The sequence below is a fragment of the Rhinolophus ferrumequinum genome, chromosome 24 (assembly GCF_004115265.2).
Source record: "Rhinolophus ferrumequinum isolate MPI-CBG mRhiFer1 chromosome 24, mRhiFer1_v1.p, whole genome shotgun sequence".
NCBI classification, from domain to species: domain Eukaryota; kingdom Metazoa; phylum Chordata; class Mammalia; order Chiroptera; family Rhinolophidae; genus Rhinolophus; species Rhinolophus ferrumequinum.
This window is the reverse complement of record NC_046307.1, coordinates 15,915,759-15,941,183: the sequence shown is the minus strand read 5'-3', so window position 1 is coordinate 15,941,183 and position 25,425 is coordinate 15,915,759. Positions and strand designations below refer to the sequence as shown.

At 52.9% G+C, this 25,425-nt stretch overlaps 1 protein-coding gene across 2 annotated transcripts; it reads left to right on the top strand.

Moving 5' to 3' along the window:
• Window positions 1-1,912: 1,912 nt before the first annotated feature.
• On the top strand, window positions 1,913-24,344 carry ARAP3 (ArfGAP with RhoGAP domain, ankyrin repeat and PH domain 3). 2 transcript variants are annotated; one of them, XM_033096798.1, is made up of 33 exons: window positions 1,913-1,980; window positions 3,544-4,084; window positions 4,200-4,261; window positions 4,346-4,457; window positions 7,727-7,930; window positions 8,060-8,129; window positions 8,383-8,503; window positions 8,608-8,792; window positions 8,875-8,981; window positions 9,242-9,441; window positions 9,539-9,624; window positions 9,756-9,938; window positions 10,096-10,234; window positions 10,842-10,958; window positions 11,388-11,535; window positions 11,643-11,745; window positions 13,533-13,752; window positions 14,561-14,624; window positions 14,860-15,023; window positions 16,896-17,108; window positions 17,367-17,472; window positions 18,400-18,547; window positions 18,844-18,912; window positions 19,575-19,649; window positions 19,747-19,861; window positions 21,372-21,500; window positions 21,580-21,713; window positions 21,937-22,019; window positions 22,116-22,151; window positions 22,289-22,352; window positions 22,453-22,590; window positions 22,774-22,812; window positions 23,316-24,344. In XM_033096798.1, exons 2-33 carry the CDS (start codon window positions 3,561-3,563, stop codon window positions 23,799-23,801), a joined length of 4,644 nt encoding a protein of 1,547 aa, XP_032952689.1. In that variant the 5' UTR covers window positions 1,913-1,980; window positions 3,544-3,560; the 3' UTR covers window positions 23,802-24,344. The 2 variants fall into 2 exon arrangements, with proteins under 2 accessions (XP_032952689.1, XP_032952690.1); XM_033096799.1 differs by lacking the exons at window positions 1,913-1,980; window positions 22,774-22,812 and having other exon boundaries at window positions 3,561-4,084.
• Window positions 24,345-25,425: the final 1,081 nt, after the last annotated feature.

Sequence of the window (25,425 nt, the reverse complement as noted above, 5' to 3'; positions counted from 1 at the left end):
ATAATTGGTTCCCTTTGTAATCCTACATATTTCATTTTATGCATTTTAAAACATTACTCTGAGACCAGGTCCATAGGCTTTATGGGATTGCCAAAAGGAAACAACACAGAAAAGATTTAAAACTCCTGCACCTGGTTCCTGACTGGGATTTCACCCCCTCCCCCCCCCAACACCCATCCCGGCAAGCTCCCTGTGCCCTGTACTAATTTACCCAACTTCCCTCTCTTGCTGGGTTACTCTGAGTCCTCCAAGAAGAAGCTGCCAAGGCAGGATGAAACATGCAAGGATTTGATTAAGGGAAAGCCTGTGAGAGAGCGAGCCAGGGGCTGGGAGAGCTATAAAGGAGAGGGAAGGAAAGAAGGTGGAGAGGAAGCATCTGAGACCACCATGCAGGAGAGCGAAAGTTCAGTGAGGCCATGGGGTAATTCTTGAGCCAATGTCAGCTGTTAGAGGAGTCCCCTGTCTCCCAGGAATGGGCCTGCCTTAGGATCTCTGCTGAGCTTGGTAATGGGCTGGGAGCAGCCCATTGGGAAGCTAGCCCTAGAGTAGGAGCTGATGGAGTTCAGAGAGAAGCAGCTGAGGCCCTTGGTCAATTTTCACTCCTTTGATTGGAGGTCTCTGAGGAAAATTCTCCCGGCCCCACAGTTGCCCATCCAGAAAAAGTCTCTTTACCTGTAGAGGTCACAAAATTCCCTATCTTAAGGATTGTTGTGAGAAGTAATGAAAGTTTGCAAGTCGATGTTTGCACAGGGCCTGGGTGGGACATAGTCAGTTCTCAATAAACGGTAGCCAGTACTATGGCCATTTTAATTATTAATTATTACTATCATTCCCTTTTTCAGAGGGAAGGGACCCAGGAAGCTAAAGGTGGCTATTCCTCTCCTAGCTGGGCCAACTGGGAGAAATGGGGACCACTTCCTCACACTTCCCTCACCTTCCCCTTAGGTAGGGGTCTTCCCCTAGCTGCTGACAGTTCCTGTGTCTGCTGACTCACAGCCAACTTCCTCTCATACAAACAGGAAAACACAGCCGGCCAGTCCCCCCTCCCCCCCAACACCACACAAAGCTAAGCACCGGCCCAGCTCTGAGGGGGAAGTGCCTCAGGCTCTGGGGGACAGGCTTCAAGGCTGGGGATCCCAGATAGACTGGGGAGGGGAGAGGAGCCATTTCTCCTCAGGAACCTCCCCACAAAAAAATTTCAGCAGGGGGATGAGGAGAAGGGGCTCCTCCCAAGGATGAAAAGGCTGCTTGCTGGGTGCTTGCAGGGTGCCGGCCTTATCGTCACCCTGGTTTGGGAACAGAAATGTAACCTTGCTGACCTTCATCCCTGGGAAGAAACTTAGACAGGGCCCTTGGGGAGGGAAAAGCAAATGGGGACTCCTCTGCTGAGCCTCTGCCCCATTCCCACAGGTCAGATCGCTGGACTGCTGGAAAGTTCCTTTCCCCCTCCCTCCTTTCCAAGCTGGGGCCATCTGTGACTTCTTGATGCCACATTCCGTCCCCGCATTCACTGAGTACCAGGGTCCAGCGATCCCGCTGGGCGTAGAGGATGCGCCCTGGGGGCTTAGGCCCCGACCCTTTTCCCCCTTCCCTCTTTGGCGAGACGGGGAGGAAAAACACAGCAGTCCTCCGCAGCTCTCTCCTTTTCTCTCTGGTTCTCCCCGTCCCCATCTCCGTTCTCTCTCTGCCTCTTTGTCCTGGCCTCCAGCCCTGTTCCGGTCTTTTTCTCGGCCCCCAAGAGGGAAGAGCGGGCCAGTCCCGAGATAAGCCCTGCGGTTGGGTAAGGAGCCCAAGGCTTTTGAAGGCCGGCGCTTGCACAAGGAGTGGCCCGGGCCCCGCGCCCCGCGAGGGGAACGGTCGGGCGGGGCGGGGCTGGGCCCCGTCGGGGGAGGGCTGAGGGAGGCGGGGCCGGCGCGGCGGGACCCGGAGCCTCGGACAGGCCGGCGGGCACCGGGCAGCGGACGGCGGCCGCGCAGCGAGGTGAGGACCCCCGCGCCCCCGGGCCCCTGCTGCCCAGACTCCTCCCCATCACCTCCTCGAAGGCCTTCGTGGGAATCCCAGGCACCCTCTGTGGCGGCGGCCCTCCCCACCTTCCCGCGGCGACCCGCCCCTCCCCACGGGCGCTGGGCCTCTGCCCCCTCCCTCCTTGCCCCCTCCCTCGTCGCAGCCCGAGCTGCCCAGCGCTGCCCGGCCCGCCCCCGGCGCTCCTGCCCGGCGCAACTCCTGGTTCCCAGTCCCATGCCCTCGGTGGTGCCTGAGTCACCGGGAAACTGGGCTCTGAGTCAGTGCCAGAGGCGCAGCCCCGGGGCCCTAGCTTGGGGATAGGGCCCAGCCACTAAGACGTAGACCGAGGCCAGGGCGGATGCTGGGGCGAGAGGGAGGACTGGTCAGGACCCCACGCGGGAGAAACCGGGAAAGGAGGAGAGACAGGAACCCAGTCAGAGGTGACCAAAGACACAGATAGACTAAAGATCTAGTTAAAGTTAGAGACTGAGGCAAGACGAGGCTTAATGACAGAGGGCAAAACAAGGAGAGGGACAAAGATGGATTTGGACGTTAAGACAGAAATGGGGTAGAGACGGGGACAGCAGAGATAAAACTCAGGGGAGCCAGAATCACAGCTAGGTCTAGGGGTCTCTGAGACTTGAGCCCAAGGTCATGGGCAGGGGACAGGAAGGCTTGGAGACAGCAGAGGTAGGGGGATGTCATTTCACACTGCTGAGCCCGCTGCAGCGTGGGTGCTGACGTGCACACACAGGCATGTGAACATGCTCCAGTGGAGTGGAGAGTAAGACCCTGGAGGACCCCTGGGCTCTGGTACCTCATCCCTCTGGCCCAGTTCTCTTCCCCATCCTCACTGCCCAGGGCCAGATCCCACATGCTGGGACTAGTTAGGGCTTTCTGGGCAGCCTGACCAAGGCAGGCAGGATGTGGGGGCGGCTAGGGCTAGAGGGACAGGAAGGAAGTCTGAGCAGAGACAATAGGTGGAAGGGGAGGAGGAACTGGGAATGACCAGTATTCCATTGCTGCGCCTGTACCTTAGCTCTGGAAACCAGTGGGAATGCGATCTGCACCTCCTCCTATACCACAGCTGCTCCTGTCCCCACCTCATGCCACAGCGGGATCAGGCCATATCACGGCCCCTCCTCTGCACCATCCCACTCCACCACATCCATGCAGGGTTTTAGCATGTTGTCCCGTCCTTAGTTGACTGTGCAGTCCGGCAGAGGCAGAGCTTTGACCCAGACCCAGGCTGGTCAGGAGCTTGGGGGCCAACACTGGCATCTACTTGCTGTGAGCCTGGAGCAAACCTCTTCCCCTCGCTGGGTCTCAGTTTCCTCATCTGCAAATAAAGGGATCCTCCTGTAATGAGAAAGTCCTTTCTGAGGTTCGGGGATAGTTTTGCCTACAGATCACAGGCCTCTGGTTCTTTTTCTTTGGAGAAAGACTGGAGTCTGGTAACCCCTGCCCAGGCCTCAGACTTTGGAACAGGGAGGGGGAATTTCAGCCTAAGCCCTCCCTTCGCCCTGCCCCTCCCCCCAGCAATGGCCTGAGCCCCCATGGCTGCCCCTCAGGACCTGGACATCGCTGTGTGGCTGGCCACGGTACACCTGGAGCAGTATGCAGACGCGTTCCGGAGGCAGGGCCTGGCTACAGCGGGTGCAGCTCAGGGCCTGGGTCACGAGGAGCTGAGGCAGTTGGGCATCAACGCCACTGGGCACCGGAAACGCATTCTGCGCCTGCTGCAGGCTGGCGCTGCAGAGGGCTCCCTGGATCCCCAAGCACATAGTACCATGGAGCCCTCCCCCAGCCCGGTTCCCCAAGCCCAGCCCCCCAGGCCTGTGCCTAAGCCCAGGACTGTATTCGGTGGGCTCAGTGGCCCCACTGCCACCCAAAGACCTGGGTTGAGCCCAGCCCTCTTTAGACCAGAAGTGCCCAGGAGCCCGGAGTCCAGCCCCAGGTCCCCCCCTCTCCCCACCTCCTCCTCTGAGCAGTCTTCAACCTTGAATACTGTGGAGATGATGCCCAATGCCATCTACTTCGGCCTGGACCTACGAGGAGGGTCGCAGACAGCTCAAGACACGTGAGTTGGGTTGGGTCCCTGGGGATCCAATACTGGGTGGGAGCAGGGAGGAGCAGGGCATGAGGGCTTGTCCTTCCTCTTCTCTCCTTAATGACCACTAGACCTTTCCCTGCAGGGCCCCAGATAGCTCCCAGTCAGCTGTCCCTACCCCTGCCGTCAGGCCCACCACAGGCACAGGTAGGTGGGTTATCGTGGGCGGGGGGAAGAGAGACCTCAGACACACCCACCTGATCTCTTCCTGTCTGCCCATCCTCCTGACAGTACACATCATGGACCCTGGTTGCCTGTACTATGGTGTCCAGCCTGTGGGGGTGCCTGGGGCACCCAACAGAAGAGAAGGCAGAGGTGTCTGTCAGGACAGGGCTGAACACAGGTGAGTGGTCAGTAGGGTGGTGATGGCAGGAAGCAGGGAAGCTTGAGGAGCTAGAGGTGACCATGTTTCCAGTTATTCATTAAATGTCCATTAAATGTCCATTGTGCACCTGCCAGTGGATCTATATCTGTACAGGCTCACAGACAGGATGAAAATAACAGACCTAGTCCCCACCTTTGGCAGCTTGTGACTCAGTGGGACAGAAAAGAAATAAAAAATAAGGAGAAGTGCTTTTCGTTCTCTAACAAATCTTTATTGAGCATCTATTACATGTCAGATATGGTTGTAGGGACTTGGGATAATCTGAAATCCCTACCCTTGTGGAGAGATAGTCAATTAACAATGGATACAATAAGTAAGTTACACCATATGTTCAAAAGTGTTAAGTGCCATGGAAAAAAATAGAGCAGAGTAAGAGGGCTGGGATGGAGTGAAGTGGAGAGTGGACTGCGGTTTTTCATTAAGAGTTACCAGGGCGTTAGGAGGATGACATTTGAGCAAAACATGAACGAGGTAAGGGTTAGCCACAATGATATCTGGGAGGAGAGTGTCCCAGGCGAGGAGCGTGTCCAGAATAGAGGCCTCAAGGAGGCTGTGTGCCTAGGGGGATCCAGGAGCTGTGACAAAGCTGGCTGGGGCAGAGCTGGCTGAGTGGGAAGCGATGCTGTCAGAGAGGTCAAAGGGGCCAGATGGGGCAGGACCTTGTAGGGACTTTCGATTTTACTCTCAGTGAAATGGGAAGCCACTGGAAGGGTTGGACTTACATTTTAAGTATCCCTCTGGTTGCTGTGTTGGGAATGGTCTGTAGGGAGCAAAAGCAGAAGCAGAAAGACCAGTTAGGAAGTTATTGCAGTAATCTAGGTGAGACATCTCAGGCTAGGTGGTAGAGATGGTGAGAAGTGGTTTGGTTTTGGTTATATTTTGAAGGCAAACTGTCCTAGTAAATTGGGGTGTGAGAGAAAAAAGAGCAGTCAAGAATGACTTCAAGGGTTTCAGTCTGAGCCTGCACTGTCCGGTGTGGTAGCCACCAGCCGTATGTGACCACTGACCACAAGAAATGTGGTGAGTCTGGAGTGAGATGTGCTATAATAGTAAAACAACTGCCAAATCTCAAACACTTAGTACAAAAAAAAGCAATACGGTACTAGATGAATATAATAGATACAGGTATAAATTATTTTAATTATTTTCATACTGATTACATACTAAAATGCTAATGTTTGGGGTATGTTGGGTTAAATAAAATATATTATTAAAATTAATTTCACCTGTTTTTTTATTTTTTTAATGTGGCTACTAGAAAATTTAAAATTACACGTGTGGCTTTCACATAGACTTCTGTTGGACAGCACTGTTCTGAGCACCTGAAGTTTCCTGGAGTTGCCATGGTCTGAGATGGGGAGGACTGTGCATAAAGTGGGGCTGGGGGTGGGATGGGGGTAGGCCAGGACTTCAGTTTTGGATATGTTGAATTTGAAGTGTGTATTATACACCTAAGAAGAGATGACCAACAGTCCACTGGATATGCAAGCCTGGAGTTCGGGGGAGAGGTCTGAGCTGGAGATCTAAATTTGTGAGCTGTCAGCGATTGGATGGGGGTATGTAGCTGTGAGCGAGTGTCGACAGAGCCGAGGACCGAGCTCAGAGTCCTGGCGTACTCCCATATCAAGAGGTTTGGTAGAAGAGGAAGGATCAGCAAAAGAGACTGAAAAGAAATGGCTAGTGAAGGAGAACGAAAAACAGGAGAATGTGGTGTCATAGGAGCCGAGTGAAGGACGTGTATTAGAAATCAGCTGTGTCAAGTGCTGCGGAGAGTCAAGTAAGATGAGGACTGAGAACTGACCCCTGGAATTGGCAACATGGAGGTCACTGGGCACCTTGACAAGCGGTGGGGGTGAAAGCTTGATCAGAGTGGGCTCAAGAAAGAATGGAAGGAGTTGGAAACATATAGACAACACTTTTGAGGAGTTTTTCTGCAAAGAAGAGCAGAGAGTTGGAGTCGTCCTTGGTAGTGCAAGTGGAATAAAAAAAGGGTTTTTAATAGGACGGAATGTTACGTGTGTTTATGGGTGAATGGGAATGATCTAGTAGAGAGGGAAAATTAGCTGAGGTAGGGGAAAGAAAGGGGAGAAAGTCTGGAGCGACGTCCTTGTGTAGGTGAGAGGAATAATATAAACTACTACACAGAGGAAGGACTGGCTTTAGACGGAGGTGTTTATTCTAGTAACAGGAAGAAAGCAGAGTATGTGTGAAATTGGGTAGAGGAGGCGCTGGGAGTCTGGGTGTTCTTGTCTGCTTGCTTCAATTTCTCAGGGACGTGGGAAACAAATAGGTAGAGGAATTGTTGTCAACCTTAGTTGCCCTATAACCCGGGGAACTTTTAAAACTACAGATGTGTGGTCCCCACTCTCAGAAGTTCACATTTAAGTGTCTGATATGGGGCCCATATTCCTATATTTTTAACTTTCCCAAGTGATTTTGTGCCACTGAGATTAAGAACTACTGGGAAGTGACAGAGGATAATAGAGGACTTTCTGAGAAGATGGCATAAGCAAACACCTGAGGATGAGAAAAGGCAGCCCAGGGAAGCATGTTTTAGGCAGAAGGAACAGCATGTGCAAAGGCTCTGAGAGAAGGAGGAGAATGTGGCTGGATGGCAGTAAGCAAAGGTGACGGTAATTCAAGAGGAGGTCAGGGCAATACCATGGGTCTCACTGTCCAAAGTCTTGCAGGCCATGGTAAGGAATTTGGAATTATCCTAAGTGCAAATGGGAAGTTATTGCAGAGTTTTATGCAGGGGAGTAAAATGATCTCATTTGCATTATTAAAAGAGCACTCTGGTGGTGGTGGGAAAACAGATGTGGAAGGGAAAGCAAGAGTGGAAGCAGGTGACCAGTTAGGCAGTTCACATCACCCTGATGAGAACTGGTGGGAACTTGGTTCAGGGAGATAAAGTCAAAAGCTTTTTGGAGAAAGAACCAATAAGACTTATTGATTAGATATACGCCACTGTGACAGGGAGCCATCCACACAGCCCTCCCCCAACTTTTCTACCGAGTAATATTAAAAGCAGAGAGGCACTGACTTTTCCCAGTAAGAAGCCCAAGTGTGCTCAGGGAAGAAGGCCCATGCTCATCTTCTGGGTTCCCAACCTCCCTATTTCCCTGTTTGAAAAGCAGATCCAGTACTTGCCAGCCATACTAGGTGCTGTGGGTGGGGATGTCCAGGGAACTGGGTCTAACGTGTGTCCCTGTCTTGGCCCCGACAAGGCTCAGCAGGCAGGATCTGGAGGCACGGGAAGACACTGGCTATGCCAGCCTTGAGCTGCCCGGGGATTCCACCCTCTCGCTGCCCACGCTGGATACAGAGGAGACCAGTGATGACCTCATTTCACCCTATGCCAGCTTCTCCTCCACAGCAGACCGCCCCACGCCCCTGCTCAGTGGCTGGCTAGACAAGCTCTCCCCTCAGGGGTGGGCCTGCTGGGAAGGGAAGGGGAGGGAGGCTGGGTGGTGGTGGTAGAAGTCAGGTCCCATGTGGTCACAGACCCTAGGAGTCCCCAAGGATGCAGCCTCACTGATCTTGGCCCCTCCCTTCCCCAGAAACTACGTCTTCCAGAGGCGCTTTGTGCAGTTCAATGGGAGGAGTCTGATGTACTTTGGCAGTGACAAGGTGGGGGCCCAGGAGATGCTATGAGAGGCCTAGGAGAGGGAGAGGGAGGGCTGAGAGGCTCAGGATCAGAAGGCGGGAAGGTGGGGGGCAGTTACCACGTGACTGATGTCAGCATCTGAAGTAGCCATGTTAGCAGCGGTTCCCTACTGCTCGTGGAATGAGTGCTGATCTCACTAAAAGTTACTGCAGGCCCCCGGGGTCAGCACACATGGTTGAGTTCCTCTCTCCATGGGTCATTGGGTTGTCTCTCCAGGACCCCTTCCCCAAGGGTGTGATCCCTCTGACTGCCATTGAGATGACCCGCAGCAGCAAGGACAACAAATTCCAGGTCATCACCAGCCAGAGGGTGTTTGTGTTCCGCACGGAGAGTGAGGGTGAGGAACAGGGACCACTGGATAGGGATGGGGGTTGGGAGATGGGAGTGGGGGTGGGTGGGTGAGCACACCACCCACTGATCTGCTTCCCTGTCCCCCACCAGCTCAGCGGGACACGTGGTGCTCCACGCTGCAATCCTGTTTGAAGGAGCAGCGTCTTCTGGGCCACCCCCGACCCCCCCAGGCACCCCGACCCCTCCGCACAGGCATGCTGGAGCTGCGGGGACACAAGGCCAAGGTGTTTGCCGCCTTGAGCCCTGGAGAACTGGCGCTGTACAAGAGTGAGCAGGTGAGGAGAGCCGGCCAGGGCCCTGGGGGCCGGGCCTAGCCTATCCTCGCGTCTCACTGTGCTACCCACCCCTCTCCGCCAGGCCTTCTCCCTGGGCATTGGGATCTGCTTCATTGAACTGCAAGGCTGCAGCGTCCGGGAGACCAAGAGTCGCAGCTTCGACCTGCTGACACCCCATCGCTGCTTCAGGTGGGGCCCAGACTGGCAGGAGGCAAAGCTGGGGAGAGACTTTGTAGGGAGGCCCAGGGGTGCAGAGGACTGGAGGGCTCCTCAGGAGGATGTCAGGGTGTGCACTGATGGGGGTCCAGGGAGCAGGGTCAAGGATGTCGGAGGGTCTGGGCTGGCCCCGACGTGGCCTTTGGTGGTTCCCGCAGGAGTGGCCAGTGGATGGGGCAGGTGGGTGGGGGGAGGGGGTGTCCATGCCCACGGACTGGCTGTCCACCCCTCAGCTTCACAGCCGAGTCTGGGGGGGCTCGGCAGAGCTGGGCAGCCGCTCTGCAGGAAGCAGTAACCGAGACCCTGTCTGACTACGAGGTGGCTGAGAAGATTTGGTCCAATCGGGCAAACCGGTACTGTGCAGACTGTGGGGTCTCCCGCCCAGACTGGGCTGCTGTCAACCTGGGGGTGGTCATCTGCAAGCAGTGTGCAGGTGAGGGCTGGAGCCTTTCGCTGAAATGGGGAGAGGGAGAGGGGCTGGGGCAGGAGGGCTCAGGGTACCCATGCCACGTGCCCTCACACCCTAACAGGACAGCACCGGGCTCTGGGTTCTGGGATCTCCAAGGTGCAGAGTCTGAAGTTGGACACAAGTGTCTGGAGTAATGAGATAGTGCAGGTGAGGAGGGAGGAAATGGGGGGTGGAAGGACAACATCCAAAAATGACCTTGGACACAGCTTGGCGACAGGATTGGAATGTCTGGGGAGTTGAGTTCCTGTCCCTTGCTTCTGTCCCTCGTCATCCTGCAGTTGTTCATCATCCTGGGAAATGATCGCGCCAACCGCTTCTGGGCAGGGGCCCTACCCCCAGGTGAGGGGTTGCATCCAGATACAGCCCCAGTCCCGCGGGGAGACTTCATCTCCCGGAAGTACCGGCTGGGTCTCTTCCGGAAGCCCCACCCTCAGTATCCAGATCATAGCCAGCTTCTCCAGGTAGGAGAGATTGGTTGGAGTTGATGTGAAGGGAGAAAGCAGTCTCTGAGTTGAAATGCCTAGACTTGGGGGAGGAGACTTTTTGGTGTCCTGAGGACTGTCCCTAGGGCTCTCAGTTTGGGTCTTGGGGCTGACAGAGGCCCTGTCCTCCCTGCAGGCACTGTGTGCAGCTGTGGCAGGACCCGGTTTGCTGAAGAACATGACCCAGCTCCTCTGTGTGGAGGCCTCTGAGGGCGAGGAGCCCTGGTCCCCCTCAGCCCTCGATGGCAGCAGCTTCCCGGGTCTCCTGTCCCCAGGTAATCCCTGCAAGTGCCCTCCTCTCTCTCCCTCCCACAATTCTCAGCCCCAGCCTATGCCGTGGTTCTTCCAGGGAGCTGCATGTACCTCACCCCCGACCAAGCCCACCACAACAGACCGCCTGGGCAGTTTCCCAAACCCCCACATCCTCCAGTGCCTATTTGCTGATGTCACGAAATGACTGGTGGTGACACTGCCTGGGGTGGATCTGAATGTTTGAGGTGTTAGTGCCGGGGTCAAGCCATAGGCAGGGTCTCATCTCCCTGGGGTCAATCTGACCATAGAAACGGTCATCTAGAGATGCTGGTCTCCGGTGGTCAGGCCCAAGGGGTGAAGACACTTACAGGATGGCCCATGCTCTGAGGCCTCCACCCAGGGCTGACTGCCTGGTAGGCTGGCTGGTGGGGAGAGGCAGTGGGCAAGGGCTGGGTTAGAGGCCTCATCTCACCCTCTTTTCTAATCTGAGTCTCGAGGGGTCCAGCCCCACTGGGCTCTACTTGGCCATGCTGCCAGTGGAGTCGATCCCGCTGTCTTCCTCAGTTCGAGCCCTTCCCATGCCATCCAATTGTGCGGGCCTGGCCTGACCACTTCTCCTTCCCCTTGCAGACCCGTCCCCTGGTGTGTACAACGAGGTGCTGGTGCCTGCTACTTACAGCAGCTTCCTGTACTGTGGTCCCGTCAGCAACAAAGCTGGACCCCCACCCCCGCGCAGGGGCCGGGATGGTGAGGGGGGAGCCGGGGGATGGGAGGAGATGGAGAAACTGGGATGGGCCCCCATGTACCACAGAGGGAAACGGAGGAGAAGGCTGGGATGGGAAAGTGGGGTCATGCCCAGGAGTGGGCTAGGTGCAAGGGGTAAGAGACGGTCCATGCTGGGTGTCAGCATTGTGCTTTGAAGTCAGACTGTGAGGGTCAAATCCCAGCTCTGCTACTTCCTACCCATGAGACTTGGGCAAGCTCCTCAAACTGTGATCCTCAGTTTGCCCATTGCAAAATAAGTGAATATAATACCCCCCTCATAGGGTCGTTGTGAAGATTACGTGAGATCATACATAGGCCAAAAGCTTGGCATAGAATAAAGATCTGGTTAATGGGAATTCTGACAGTGAGGACAGAGTTCTTCTGCCTGCTAACCATCAATTTCCCTCTTAGCTCCGCCCCGACTGTGGTGCGTGCTGGGAGCAGCTCTGGAAATGTTTGTGTCAGAAAGCAGTCCTGAACCCCTCAGCCTCATCCAGCCCCAGGATGTTGTATGTTTGGGTGTGAGCCCTCCACCCACTGACCCAGGTGACCTTGACAGGTAACAGACCCCCATGCTCACTGAGCTCCCCTTTTCCTTTCCTGATCCTGAGCCTGAAGCCCCCTCCTTGGCCCCCATTCTCCTTCCTGACCTCACCTTCTCTCCAGGTTCCCCTTTTCCTTTGAGCTCATCCTCACCGGGGGGAGGATCCAGCATTTTGGCACAGATGGAGCTGACAGTCTGGAGGCCTGGACCAGTGCTGTGGGCAAGGTGAGCTCATGGTTTCCCTGTCCCCCTTGCCCCTATCCTGTCCTCTCTGCTGTTACAGCCACTCCCACCCCTTCCATTAACAGCTAAGGCAGACTGAGCACTTACTCTGTGCCAGGCCTTGCGTTAAGCACTGCCCACTCAATAGCTCATTTCATTTCCACAACAACCCTCAGAGGTAAGGATTATTAATATTTAATGCATAAAGAAACTGAGTCTCAGAGGTTACGAAGTCACTTGGTCAAGGTCACAGAGCTAGGTGGCAGCAGAGCATAGGACCAAAATCAGGCCTCTGTCCTCAAAGCTTATGGCCCAAACCTTGCCATGCTGGGCCTCTTCCCACAGAGAGGCTGCCTCTGCCTCCCGCTCCCCACCCCCCCCGCCCCCCACCCCGGGTCCAGAGGCAAAGCTGCCTTCATCTGTCCCAGCTTCGCCATTCCCAGGCAAACCAATCTCTCTCCATCCTGCATCCTCTTTCTGGAATTAAAAGTTTAGGTCCTGGACTCAGACATCCTGGAATCTGAGTCCTCCAACTCTCAGCCATGTGAGCTTTTCCATAGGGGTAGAGTGGGTGTAAAAGACCCACCTGCTAGCGACATGTGAGGTCCACACTGTTTGGCAAACAGCAAGCCCACCCTCTGTGGGGGCTGGAATGATGACAATCACTCCCATCCTCGAACAGCTTTTCCCGCAGCCCTGCTCCACCTTCGGCTCATCACCCTGGCGCTCTCCTGACAACTTCTCAGGAAGTCGTGTGCCCTGGCAGCCTGTAGTTTCTTCCTTAACCCCTTGCAGCTGTCCTCCTCTGCCATACTCTGCTGAGTTTCTACCCAGCGGGTAGCTAGTGACTTCCCATTGCCAAGGTCCAAGGGCTTCCTTCTGGCCTCATCAGGTCATCTCTACAGCATCTGACACTCCTCTGACCCCACTCTCCTGGTTCCCCCATAACTCCTCACACCAAGAAATTGTCTCCATGTCCTTTAAGGGCTCTGTTGTGACCTTCCCAGCTGGACCCAAGTCTCCTCTTATTTTCTACACTTTCCAAACACCTAGCCCATCCTTTATGGCAGGTTTGCTACCCAACGTGTGGACTGTAGACTGTTACACGGTACTGCCCGTGGACTCTGTTATGGCCCGTGACAGGACTTGAGAGTCAGCATGTACAGTCTTTCATAGCAATTTGACAGAGTGACTTCATGTATGGAATCTAATTATAAAAATTGAGGGCTTATATTTTACATGTACTTTTTTCACTTCAGTTTTCTAGTAATTCATTTGTACTGTTTTTTATGAAAGTATCGGTTAGTGACAGTTTGGAGTTTAAAAAGAAAAGAAAAGAAAAATCTCCCTCTCCCTTCACCACAGGTAGTTTGAGAAGTACTGCTTTGAGGTTCACCTCAAATAGTCCTTTCTCCATGAAGCCTTTCCCTGGCCCCTTGGCATGGTGGGACTTCCCAGGGCATCACAGCTCTTCAGTTATAGCATTCGGTTATCTTAGCCCCATCTCCCAATTAAGGGCATAAGACTGTCACACGGGGGTCTTCTTGTGTTGGCTGGAGCACATTGAATTGAATTGAATTGAATTTTTTTCTGTCTTTCTCCATCCACCTCTTGTCTTCTTCTGGAGTCTTTCTTTCACTCCTTCCCCATCCCTTTTCATTCCTGTCTTTCTTCTGCTTTCTCTTCATGTCTTTCTCTCCCTTTCCCCATCCCTCTCACTCTAATTTCTCTGCCCCACCTCTTGTCTCTTTCCCCATCCTCCTCTCTCCCCATGCCCTCCTGCCTCACAGTGGTTCTCCCCGCTGAGCTGTCACCAGTTGTTGGGCCCTGGGCTGGTACGGCTGGGCCGCCTGTGGCTACGGTCCCCCTCCTATACAGCTCTGGCCCCTGGCCTCTGGCTGTCAGGGTTCGGACTTCTGCGTGGTGACCATCTCTTCCTGTGTCCAACACCGGGCCCTGGCCCTGCAGCCCCTGAGGATATGGTGCACCTTCGGAGGCTACAGGAAATCAGTGAGCAGGAGTGGGGACAGGGATGAAGGGTGGCCATGGGGGGGAAGTGCATATCCACCTATCTGGGGGTCCCAATGGGAAACAGCAGAAACATAGTGGATTCAGGCACAAACTCTGGAGTCAAAGTGCCCAGATTTAGACACCTCCCCTCCACTCCTTCACTTCCTAGCAGTGTGATCTTAGGCGTGATCTTACTTAACCTCTCTGTGCTTTATATTAGGTTGGTGCAAAAGTAATTGTTTCCTTATGTTAGGCTGGTGCAAAAGTAATTGCGGTTTAAAAAGTTAAAAATAATTGCAAAAACCGCAATTACTTTTGCACCAGCCTAATATTTACAATGGGCACAATAACAGGGTGGTAGTGAGTTTTAAATAAGGCCATGCGTACACAACACTTACCACCACGTCTGGCAGAAGGCATCTTTTAAGTATTCAGTAAATGTGACATGTTATAAATGTTATTATCATTATTTGGAGTCCCTTGTTGGTTTGGGACTGGGAGAGGGCGCTGGGAGCTCTTTCTCCTAAAAGAGGAAGAGTGTAGGCTAATGTTTTAGGGCTTTGCAGACAAGAGACCTGAGCTTAAGTTTAGCTTTGCCATTTTATAGTAAGTAATCAGTGGCAAGTTACTTAACCTCTGGGAGCTTTATGTGTCGCTTGTAAACTGAGGATAATAATATGTAACTCATAGGATTTAATACAGCATTGTTGGTAAGGCTCCGAGCCTGGCACCTGCATACCTTAAATGTGGCATAAATATTAGTCATGATGATGAAGACGATGATGATAATTAGTGATTCTCTTCCCAGGTGTAGTCTCCGCAGCTGACACCCCAGACAAGAAGGAGCATTTGGTCCTGGTCGAGACAGGAAGGTAAGTGTTGCCTCTACCCTTGACTCTGAACCCCCTCTTTCTAGAGCTCAGCCCACACCCTGTCCTGCTGGTTCACCGCCTACTTCCTCCAAGTCCCTTCCCTAGTGCAGGGACCCTGTCTGGGTTGGGTGTTGCTGCCCCCTGCTGGTGGCTCTGGGAAATCTGGTACTTGTGATCCTGGGCCTCTCAGAGGACCCTCTGTAGCTGGCTCTGACTCAGGCCTCTTGGGTCTCAGGACCCTGTATCTGCAGGGGGAGAGCCGGCTGGACTTCTCAGCATGGAATGCAGCCATTGGGGGGGCGGCCGGTGGGGGCGGCACAGGGCTGCAGGAGCAGCAGATGAGCCGGGGTGACATCCCCATCATCGTGGATGCCTGCATCAGTTTTGTCACCCAGCATGGTGAGTGGGTACTGGCTGATACTGAATCAGTGGGGGATGGGGAACATGGGCACAGCCAGTGGGTGGTATAAGGGCTTTGCCTGCAGAGATTGCAGTCTGACAGCCTCTGCTGTGTGACCCTTAGCAAGCTGCTTTGCTTTTCTGAGCCTCTGTCCCCTCATCTGTAAAATGGGGCTATTAACCATCTTCATTTTCCAGGATAGTTGTGATCATAAGGTAATACCTGTAAAGCATTTAGCGCAGGACATGGCACATAGAAAATGTTCCAAGGTAGCTGTTACTGGGGCGTGGGCATAGAGAGAGGGTGGCACTGAAATGTGACTGGAGTTGTACAGCCATGGAGAACAAAGAAGGGGCAGCTACAAGGCCAGAGCCGAGCTGTGCAGCCAAATCCTTGAAGGTTTAAGCACAATTATTCTGTGTGGGAGGTTTTCCAGGCCTAAAGGATCAGCTATGCAAGTGGTTCCCAGAATTCTTTGTGAGTTTTTGGCCTCTGCTTTATTCTCCAGCCCAAGTAAGGACCAAGTAGAATCTATCTCCCCAGTGAACCTCTGTTAGAAGACTAAACTCTTGAGAAGGAAAATTCACAGAAAACTAAGGAGGGCAATAAAGGGGAAAAAGGGCACATCCATGAACCTCCCAATAGTTGTGCTTGCAACACGGAAGATGGCTAGTCAGCAGCTGATGCCATTCTCCCTGCGTTGGCAGTAGCCTCATGCAGTGACTTCCCCCACTCACTAGACCCCTGTCCTCTTCTCAGCCTCCCTTGTGTTCCAAGGAGGAATTCAGTCAGAGGCCCAGTGAAAAGGCCTGAAGAAAGGGTGTGGGTGTTCAGGCCCACTCCCCTACACTTCCTAAACCCCCACTCTTCATTCAACAGACGTTTGTTGAGCTGCTCCCACTTGCCAGACACAGGGATATGGCAGTGAACAGGGAAGGTCCTCTGAAGCTCAGAGACTAGTGGGAGCAATGGTAATGAGTAAGAAAGCAGAGACAATCAGTTCTCATTATTTGAGGTAGTTAAATCCTATGAAGTTACTGCAAACACTGAATTAGTGAATACTGAATCGTTGCCCCAGTGGAAATACAGGGTTAAGTTCTTGAGAACCTCTGGTCACATTTTCATCAACTGATCAATACATGACCTTATTTTAATGTGTTTCTGTTTAAAGACATTTTACTTAATATATATTGTTGATTTGTTAACACTGAACTCGTGGCCAACAAGCACTACATCTCCTGCCTGAAGGAAGCTTATCTGACATGTATGTGCTCCAGAAGGCACAGCACAGCCTTCTTTCAATTAGAAACACAAGACAGCACATCAGCACCACAACTGGGGGCCAGTTTGAGCAGCAAAGTCACCCCCCCCCCAAAAAAAAGCACAAGAATGCAAAAAACATGGCTTTAAATATTCCGTGAAAAAGATACTTGTTTACTGTATGAGACCTTGGCTGGGAACATGTCCAACAGACAACTCAAATTTTTTCTGCTGTGCGCGTGTTTACAAATGACTGAAAAAGTGCCACCAGTATTGATTTAGACATTAGAAATAAATGTTAGCAAGTAGATGAATTCACAGATATGAGATCCTCGAATAACTAGGACCTGCAATGTGATTTCAGAGAGTGCAATTTAAAAACAAAAGTGATGAGGAGATAGAGAATGAGGGGGGCTCCTGTGTGTGACAGCTTGGTTAGGGAAAGACTTTCTGAGGATGAGGACATGAGAAGCAAGACCATGGAAGCAGATTTCCTCCTCTCTGAGCCCCCAGAAGCCACGTACTATGTCGGGGGGGGGGGTCACAGGTGGGATGCTGGGTAGATGGTGGGTGTTTGGGCAGCAGTGAGCAGAGACACTGGCTGTTCTCAGGCCTCCGTCTGGAGGGCGTATACCGGAAAGGGGGCGCCCGTGCCCGAAGCCTGCGGCTCCTGGCTGACTTCCGGAGGGATGCCCGGTCAGTGAAGCTCCGACCAGGGGAGCACTTTGTGGAAGATGTCACCGACACACTCAAACGCTTCTTTCGAGAGCTCGATGACCCAGTGACCTCTGCTCGGTTGCTGCCTCGCTGGAGAGAGGCTGCCGGTACTCCCAAGATATCTAAGAACTCCTCAGGGCAAGCAAGGGGCAACCAGAACTCCACGCTCCCCACCAGAATCCCTGAGGCTCTGGTGGGACTGGGCACCCCCTTCCCCAGCACTCCCCACCCTGGAAGATCACCCAGGGACTCCGCTCAGGGCAAGGTGGGAAGGGGACAGAGACACATCCATCCTGGGTTTGTTTCTCTAAAAATCCCTCCACTCTCCCTTTTCTGATCTTTTCCAACCCTCCATTCCGTCCCAGAGCTGCCCCAAAAGAATCAGCGCCTGGAGAAATACAAAGAAGTGATTGGCTGCCTGCCTCGGGTCAACCGCCGCACACTGGCCACCCTCATTGGGCACCTCTATCGGTCAGTATGGGGGATCCCTGCAGGGCCCTCACTGACCCTTCGTCACCTCTGCCCAACCCCCTGGCTTACAAACAGTTGTTAAGTGAAGGGGGCATAACATAAGGGTTCAGAGGTGCCCTGTGAGGTCGGACAGACCTAAGCCCTAGTCTGGCTCCACCATCTAGCCTGTGACTTTGGGTGAGTTACTTGCTCTCTTTGAGCCTCAGTTTCCTCATTTGTAAAAGGAAGATGATAGAATGACTAGTATCCACGTCATGGGTTATATGAGAGTTAAATGAGATAATCCTTGTAAAAGTCTTACTACAGCACCTGGCATGTATGTAGTAAGCATTCAGAAATGGTGAGCAATCACTATTGGTTTCATTATTCCACGTCAGGCAAAGGATTAGATGTAGGAGACAAAGAAGCATAAGATGCAGATCTACCTTTACCAGTCTACTGGGGAGACAGTTCTTGAAATGATTCTAGGGTGAACCCCAGCTGTGTTGTAATGATTACATTATATCACAGGGACCAGCCAGTTATGACCTGTGGCCCAAATCCAGCTTGCTGCCCGTTGTTGTAAATCAAGTTTTATACATAAAGTGTAAAGCCACGCCCATTCATTTATATATTTTCGATGGCACCCTCCATACCACAACAGCAGAGTTGAGGAGTTGTGACAAACACTGTATGGCCTGCAAGCCTGAAATATGTGCTCTCTGTCCCTTCCATTAAAAGTTTGCTGACACCGGCTATATTTATAATCAGCCATTCCTTATCTGTCTCTCCCTTAACCTGGGAACTCCTTGAGGCCAGTATTGTCTTACTCGCTGCTGTATACCAAGTGCTTAGCCCAGAGGTGCATACAGTAGGGACTCAATAAGTGTTTGCTGAATGAATAGCAGCACAGACTGCATTCCTCGTGACCTTCACGCCTCTCTGCAGGGTGCAGAAGTGTGCGGCTCTGAACCAAATGTGCACGCGGAACCTGGCCCTGCTGTTTGCCCCCAGCGTGTTCCAGACAGACGGGCGGGGGGAACACGAGGTGCGGGTGCTGCAGGAGCTCATCGACGGTTATGTTCACGTCTTTGACGTAAGCTCTCCTGACCCCTGACCTGCGGTCCCTCTTCCTGGACTCTGGGTCCCGCTCACTCCAAGCCCCCAGCCCAGCCCCTGCAGGCCCTCTGTGGGAGGAGCCAACCCCCAGAGCCCTGAGCCCCTCTCACCCACTGCCTCCCTCTGAACATCTTTGCCCCACTGGTTCTTAGCTCTTCTGGCCTCTAACCCTCTCATCCAGGTCTCCTGGTTTCTCACACCTCTCCCTGCTCCCCTCCTTTCCCAGCGTCCTCCCCACACACGCACACACAGTCTCTTTCGGCTCTTCCACAGATCGACTCTGACCAGGTAGCGCAGATTGACTTGGAGGTCAGTCTTATCACCACCTGGAAGGATGTGCAGGTAATTTGCCCTGACCTTGGCTCCTGAATGGGCCAGGAGGGGACATCAAGCTAGGAAGCTGACCTTCTGCTTCTGGACACAGGGGAAACCCAAGGAGGGGAGTGCTTTAGGCAGAGGGGTTTGGTTTAAGATTGGCTCCATTCATTCCACCATGAGGATTCTTCATTATGAAATGGTGGCAGAAGCACTTTAGTTCCACGTGTAAGAGATCCAAGGAGGAGTTAGCTAAGTTAGACAAGAAGGTGAGAATAATAAGAAGTACCATGGCAAACAGCTGAGGGTGCATTATATCCCAAGCACTATAATCTCACATAGGCCTCACACAGCTCCACGAAGTAGACAGTCCTAGTTTTTTCAGATAAAGAAACTGAGACTCAGAGGGTCAGTTATTCAAGGCCATACTGTAGCGAGTGGCAGAGTTGGAACCCAGACAGTCTGACTCCAAACCTGTCCTCCCAAGCACTCTGCCCGGGAAGCACCTATGCAGCCTGAGGACGTGGTCCTGCCACTCCGGGAGCTCTCCCTTTTAAGGGCCTGAGCGATGTTGGGGATGAGAGTTGGGAGACTTTTGGGGGGAAGCACTTATGAGGCAACAGGAGGAGTCCTTTGACCTTGATCCTTTGTATCCTGTGTCCTTCTGACTTCTTTATCCCTCCGCTCAGCTGTCCCAGGCTGGAGACCTCATCATGGAGGTTTATATAGAGCAACAGCTCCCAGACAACTGTGTCACCCTGAAGGTCAGTCTGGAGGGCACAGGAGGGAAGATGAGAAGATGTTGTGGGACAGGAGCAATGCCCTGATCAGCAAGGGTCCTCTGCTTTCCCCTGATCCCAGGTTTCCCCAACACTGACTGCCGAGGAGCTGACTAACCAGGTACTGGAGATGCGGGGGACAGCAGCTGGGACAGACTTGTGGGTGACGTTTGAGATTCTCGAGCATGGGGAGCTTGGTGAGTATGACCATGGGGATGCATGTGCATGTGTGGTGGGGGACCAATGATGTCTGCATTACCAAATACACTAGACACTGTCCGCATGCATGTGAGGGGACAGTTCACACAGCTGGTCACTCCCTCTTTCTCAATACTCTCTCCGCTTGGCTTTCATGGAGCTCACAAACCCTTGATTTCCCTTCCACCTCAAAGGAGGCTTCTTTTCCTCCTTTGCCCAGATTCCAAATGTTGGAGGGACTCAGGGCTCAGTCCTGAACCCTTTTCCTTTCTTTGTTTACATTTCTCCTTAGATGACCTCATCCATTCCCATGGCTTTAAATGTCATGTATAAGCTGACCCCCAAATCTTTCTCTCTGGCCCAGACCTCTCCTCTGAGCTCCAGACTCACATATCCAACTGTCTACTTGACACCTCCACTTATACGTCTTATAAACATCTCATACTTAAAATGTCAAAGACCAAACTCAATTCCCAGCCCCCGCCCCTAACAAAAAGCCCAGGCCATTTTCTAGTTTTCCTAACTCAGTCAGTGGCACCACCATTCACCCAGTTATTAAGGCCAGACACTTGGGAGTCCTCTGGGACTCCTCCCTTCATCGTCATACCCAACACAACCAACTCGTTCTGTAGATTCTATTCAACTCTATCACTCTATCTCCACTGTTGTCACCTCCCTGATCAGAATCACCATTATCTTTCTCCTTCCCAACATTCAGCACTAAAATGTACAGCCCCGGAAAGGGAAGAGTTGCTCAGTTCCCATCTTACCTCCTGACAATCCCATTTTCTGCTCAGCAGCCAAATAAGCATTTCAAGCCTAAATCAGATCACGCCATTCCCGTGGTTAAAACCTTCCAATGGCTTTCCATTGAACTTAAAATAAAAGTCAAATTCCTTACTATGGCCTCCCAAATCCCGAGTGTCTGGCTCTTGCTTATTTCTCAGACCTCATCTCACATAATCCATCCTCTTAGCTATTCCCTTTGCTCCAGCCACACTTGGCTGCTTCGTTCCTCAAACACATCTTGCGTGCATCGGGGCCTTTGTTCTTGCATTTTGTCATGCCTGAAATCTCCTTTCCCCGATCTTAGCACGACTTGTTCTTCCTAGTCCTTCCGGCCGCCGAGTCTCATCTTCAGATGCCCCCTCCGAAGGGCCTGGCTTGATCACCCTATCTCAGTAGCTGTCCTGTTCTTCTCTCTTTCCACTTCTTACCGTTTCTTTCAAAATAAGTATTTGTCTTTCATCATTTTGTTTGCTTCCCTGTTTACTGTCTGCTCCCTCACTAGGCTGTGGGCTCTGGGAAGGCAGGCCATGCATTTCATGCTCACCACTGCATCCCCGGGGCCAGCCCAGCCTGGCATAGATAGAGTCAGTGATAACATAAATGTCTATAGCTGGAATGGTGGACTGGACAAATGAATGAGTGACTGGTAGGAGAGGAACGGGGGGCTCCAGGCTGTGGATGGATATTCTGGTTGATACCCACCCCCACCTTACTCCTTAGAGCGGCCACTACACCCCAAGGAAAGGGTCCTGGAGCAGGCCCTGCAATGGTGCCAGCTCCCAGAGCCCTGCTCAGCCTCTCTGCTCTTGAGAAAAGTCTCCCTGGCCCAGGCCAGCTGCCTCTTTACAGGTGAGCCTACCTCTGCAGCCCAGCACCCCTAGGCCTCTCCTCCAGGACCCTTCACCTAGCACTGCCCATTTGTGCCCAGGTGTCCGGCGGGACAGCCCGCGGGTGGGGCTGTTGCGGTGTCGAGAGGAGCCGCCTCGCTTGCTGGGAAACCGCTTCCAGGAGAGGTTCTTTCTGCTGCGGGGCCGCTGTCTGCTGCTGCTCAAGGAGAAGAAGGTAGGGCCCTGGGGTGAGTGGGGAGGGACATTGGGTGGCCATGTGGAGGGGCCGTAACCGCACGGACCCTCTCACTCCACAGCCCATACTCGTTAACCTCACTGCCGCCCTGGCTCTCTGACCCTGTGATCACGTAACCCCAATGCTTCCATGACCTCTCGACCTCATGAACCGTGAGCCTTCTCTCACCTCTCCAACTCACTGACTCCCTCCATGTTCCCAGAGCTCTAAACCAGAACGGGAGTGGCCTTTGGAAGGTGCCAAGGTCTACCTGGGAATCCGCAAGAAGTTAAAGCCTCCAACAGCGTGAGTTTTCTTCCCTAGCCAACGCTTCTAGGGTCTTGCTGCTTCCACCCTCTGGCCTTTCTAATCTCCCCATCATTGTTCTCCTTTGCCTCGTAGGTGGGGCTTCACATTAATACTGGAGAAGATGCACCTGTGAGTACCTCCTCGCCTGGCTTCTCTCCTGTGGCCCAGCCCTGCTCCCACTCCTCCATCTCCTTGTTTTTTTAATCCTCCATCCCTTTATCTGTGACCTTTTCGCTTCTCCTCAATTCCCCTTTGATCCCTCCCAGATACCTGTCCTGCACTGATGAGGATGAGATGTGGGACTGGACCACCAGCATCCTCAAAGCCCAGGTGAGGGAAAGGAGGGAGCTGAGGGCTAGGTCTGTGGTCCCAGCTCTACCTCTCAGGACCTCCCACACTCACCTGTGCAAACCCCTCCCTCTCCCTCCAGCACGATGACCAGCAGCCAGTGGTCTTACGCCGCCGTTCCTCCTCTGACCTTGCCCGTCAGAAGTTTGGCACCATGCCTTTGCTGCCCATCCGTGGAGATGACAGTGGGGCCACCCTCCTCTCTGCCAATCAGACCCTGGTGAGGTCCCAGCTTGCCCCAACCCCCTCCTGATCCCTGCCTGTGCCCTAGCCGTGCAGCCAACCTGCTGCCCAGCCCTCTGCTTTCTCTGTGCCCCCAATCCCCATCCCTATGTCTTGTTTTCTGGCCTCATTGTGTCTCTCTGTCTCTCCCTCCCCTCATCCCCACCCTACCTGTGCCCAGAGGCGACTTCACAACCGGAGGACCCTGTCCATGTTCTTTGTGAGTACTGTGCCTGCAGCAGCTGTGTGCCTGTCGGCACTCTGTTCCTCCATGCTGACTGAGCCAGCATGCTCTCTGTATTTGTCCTGACGCAGGCCATCAGCAGGCGCGTGCGCGTGTGTAAGAGAGAAAGAGAGTGAGAGAATGCTGGGGCCAGAAAGAGTGAAGAAAATGAGGGATCGTAGGTGTGGTGACAAAAGGGGGAAGTGGTTACAGGATCTGAGCAACAGAAGGAAAGTGGTTAAGTGAATGCATTTTGGAGTCAGACAGACCTAGGTTCAAGCCCCACCTCTACCATTTACTCTGTAATTGTGGGCAACTTACTTAATTTCTCTGTACCTCAGTTTACTCACTTGCAGTGCAACCCATTGTATACAGTTGTTCTGATATCATACCTGCAAAGTATTCTACAGCATCTGGCTGAAAGGAAGAACTCAATAAATGATAGTGATTAATAATCCAGTAACTCTAATTCTGCCTTCTGCCAACTCATTCCCATCCAGCCTATGAAGTCATCCCAGGGGTCTTTGGAGGAGCAAGAGGAACTGCAGGAGCCTGTGTATGAGGAGCCAGTGTACGAGGAAGTGGGGGACTTCCCCGAGCTGACCAAGGACACCTCCACCTCCTTTTTTACAACGCGGGAGCAGACAGCCAAGCCAGAGAAACCCCTCACCAGCCAGAGGTCCTATGATCAACCCCTTTTCTCCAAGGCAGGCACTCTGGGCCGGGAGGAGAGGCCACCGGAGCCCCCTCCAGGGCCCCCTTCAAAGAACAGCTCCCAGACACATGTGTCCCTGGAGGAACAGCTGCTCCAGGAGCTCAGCAGCCTCATCCTGAGGAAGGGTGAAACCACCATAGGATTGGGCAGCCCCTCCCAGCCCTCCAGCCCCCAGCCCCCGAGCCCCAGTAGCCTTCCAACACAGACACCTGGCTTCCCCACCGCACCTCCCTGCACTTCCAGTCTACCCTCTAGCCAGCCCCTCGCATGACCAGCAGTCTGAGGGGGTAGGTAACCAAGAGACCCAAGCTCCTATCATGGCAGACACTGTTGGGAGCTTCCTCTGCCCTGTCTGGAAAGACTCTAGAATCCAGGTGGTGCTGTGGAAGGAGCACAGAACTGAGGGCTCCAGAGGCTGTGTCCTTTCCAGAGAGGAGCAGGTCATGGCCCTTCTCTGGGCCTCTGCTCACTTGTCTATACCATGAAGTAACCGAAATAAGGAGAGCAGTGAACATCAATGCTTCTCAGAGCTGTAAGCCCCACATATTTTCCCTCACCAAGGGCAACTCCTGCTTCATATGTTCATTATGTAGGTGTTCTGTGAGAGATTTGGGGTTTGAAAAGAATGGTTTTACTGCATTAAAGAAAAAAAAGGATTTGGAAGGCAGCGATCTGAATGATCTCCAAGTCTGTCCCACCCCACTTCACCTCCTACATTTGGGGACTCATTGCAGCCCTACAGTGGGGAGGCTGATTGGGGTTGGGATGGCAAAAAGGAGCCAAAAAAGATGGGTTACTGTTAATAAACCTTGGAACCAAAAGGCTATCATTCTTTTATTTCTTCATTCAACAAATATGTATTGAGCATCCAGTTGGTGCCAGGTATTGGGGATATAGTAGGAACAAAACAGATGGGGTCCCTGCTTTTCTGGAGCTTCCACTGTCAAAGGGGAACAGAAAACAAAAAATACACACACAAATTCAGTGCTGTGAAGAAACTAAACCAAAGTCATATGCTCATGAAGGGGCCTTTAGGCTGGTGGAGGAGGAAGGCCTCTGTGAGCAGTTGAAACTTAAGGGTAAGAAGCCAGACATGTGGAGTGCTGGAAGAAAGAACACTCCAGAACGAGAGGGAAAACAGCAGGCATGAAGGCTCTGCAGTGGGAAGGCATTTGGCCTGCGTGAGGAACAGCAAAGAGGCTGGCGTGGCTGGAGCACAGTGAGTGGGGAGCAGGAGAAGAGTATAGGCCGAGGGGGAAAACATACGCAAGGGCTCAATTATGCACAGCCTTGTAAACCATGCTAGGGCATTTAGATTTTATTCTGAAGCAAAGAGAGTGATGAGATCTTTATTTCCTTTTTTTTTTTTTTAAAAAAAGCGATCACTCTGGCCGTTTTACGAACCATGTGTCATAGGGAGAAGACTGGAAGCAAGGAGACCAGATATTAGACCAGGAGACTGACAATGGCGGCTGGACTAAGTTGGCGGTTTTGGAAATTGAGGACAGTGGATCCATAGGAGATATTTTTTAGAAACAAGCTATAGGATTTGCTGATGAATGGAATGTGGGGTTAGGAGAAAGGGCACACTGACCCTGGGTTTCTGCCTTTCCCAGCTGGATGGAGAGGGGGTGCCATTTTAGTATGTCACTTGGGGGAGGTGACTGGGGAAGGACCAGGTTGGAAGAGCTGTTTTAAAAGTTTAAGATACCCATTAGATATACAAGTGGAGGTGTCAGCTGGCTGTTGGAAATGGGAATCTGGAGTTCAGGGCCACAAATAACTGCCTTTTCCAAATCGGGGGTGTGGTGACAGACCTGGGCAAAGGATAGGTGTTTGTGGGTGGGGGGTGAGGAAAGGGTGTGAGAATCCGAAGGTGTGCCGAAGCTGGTAGA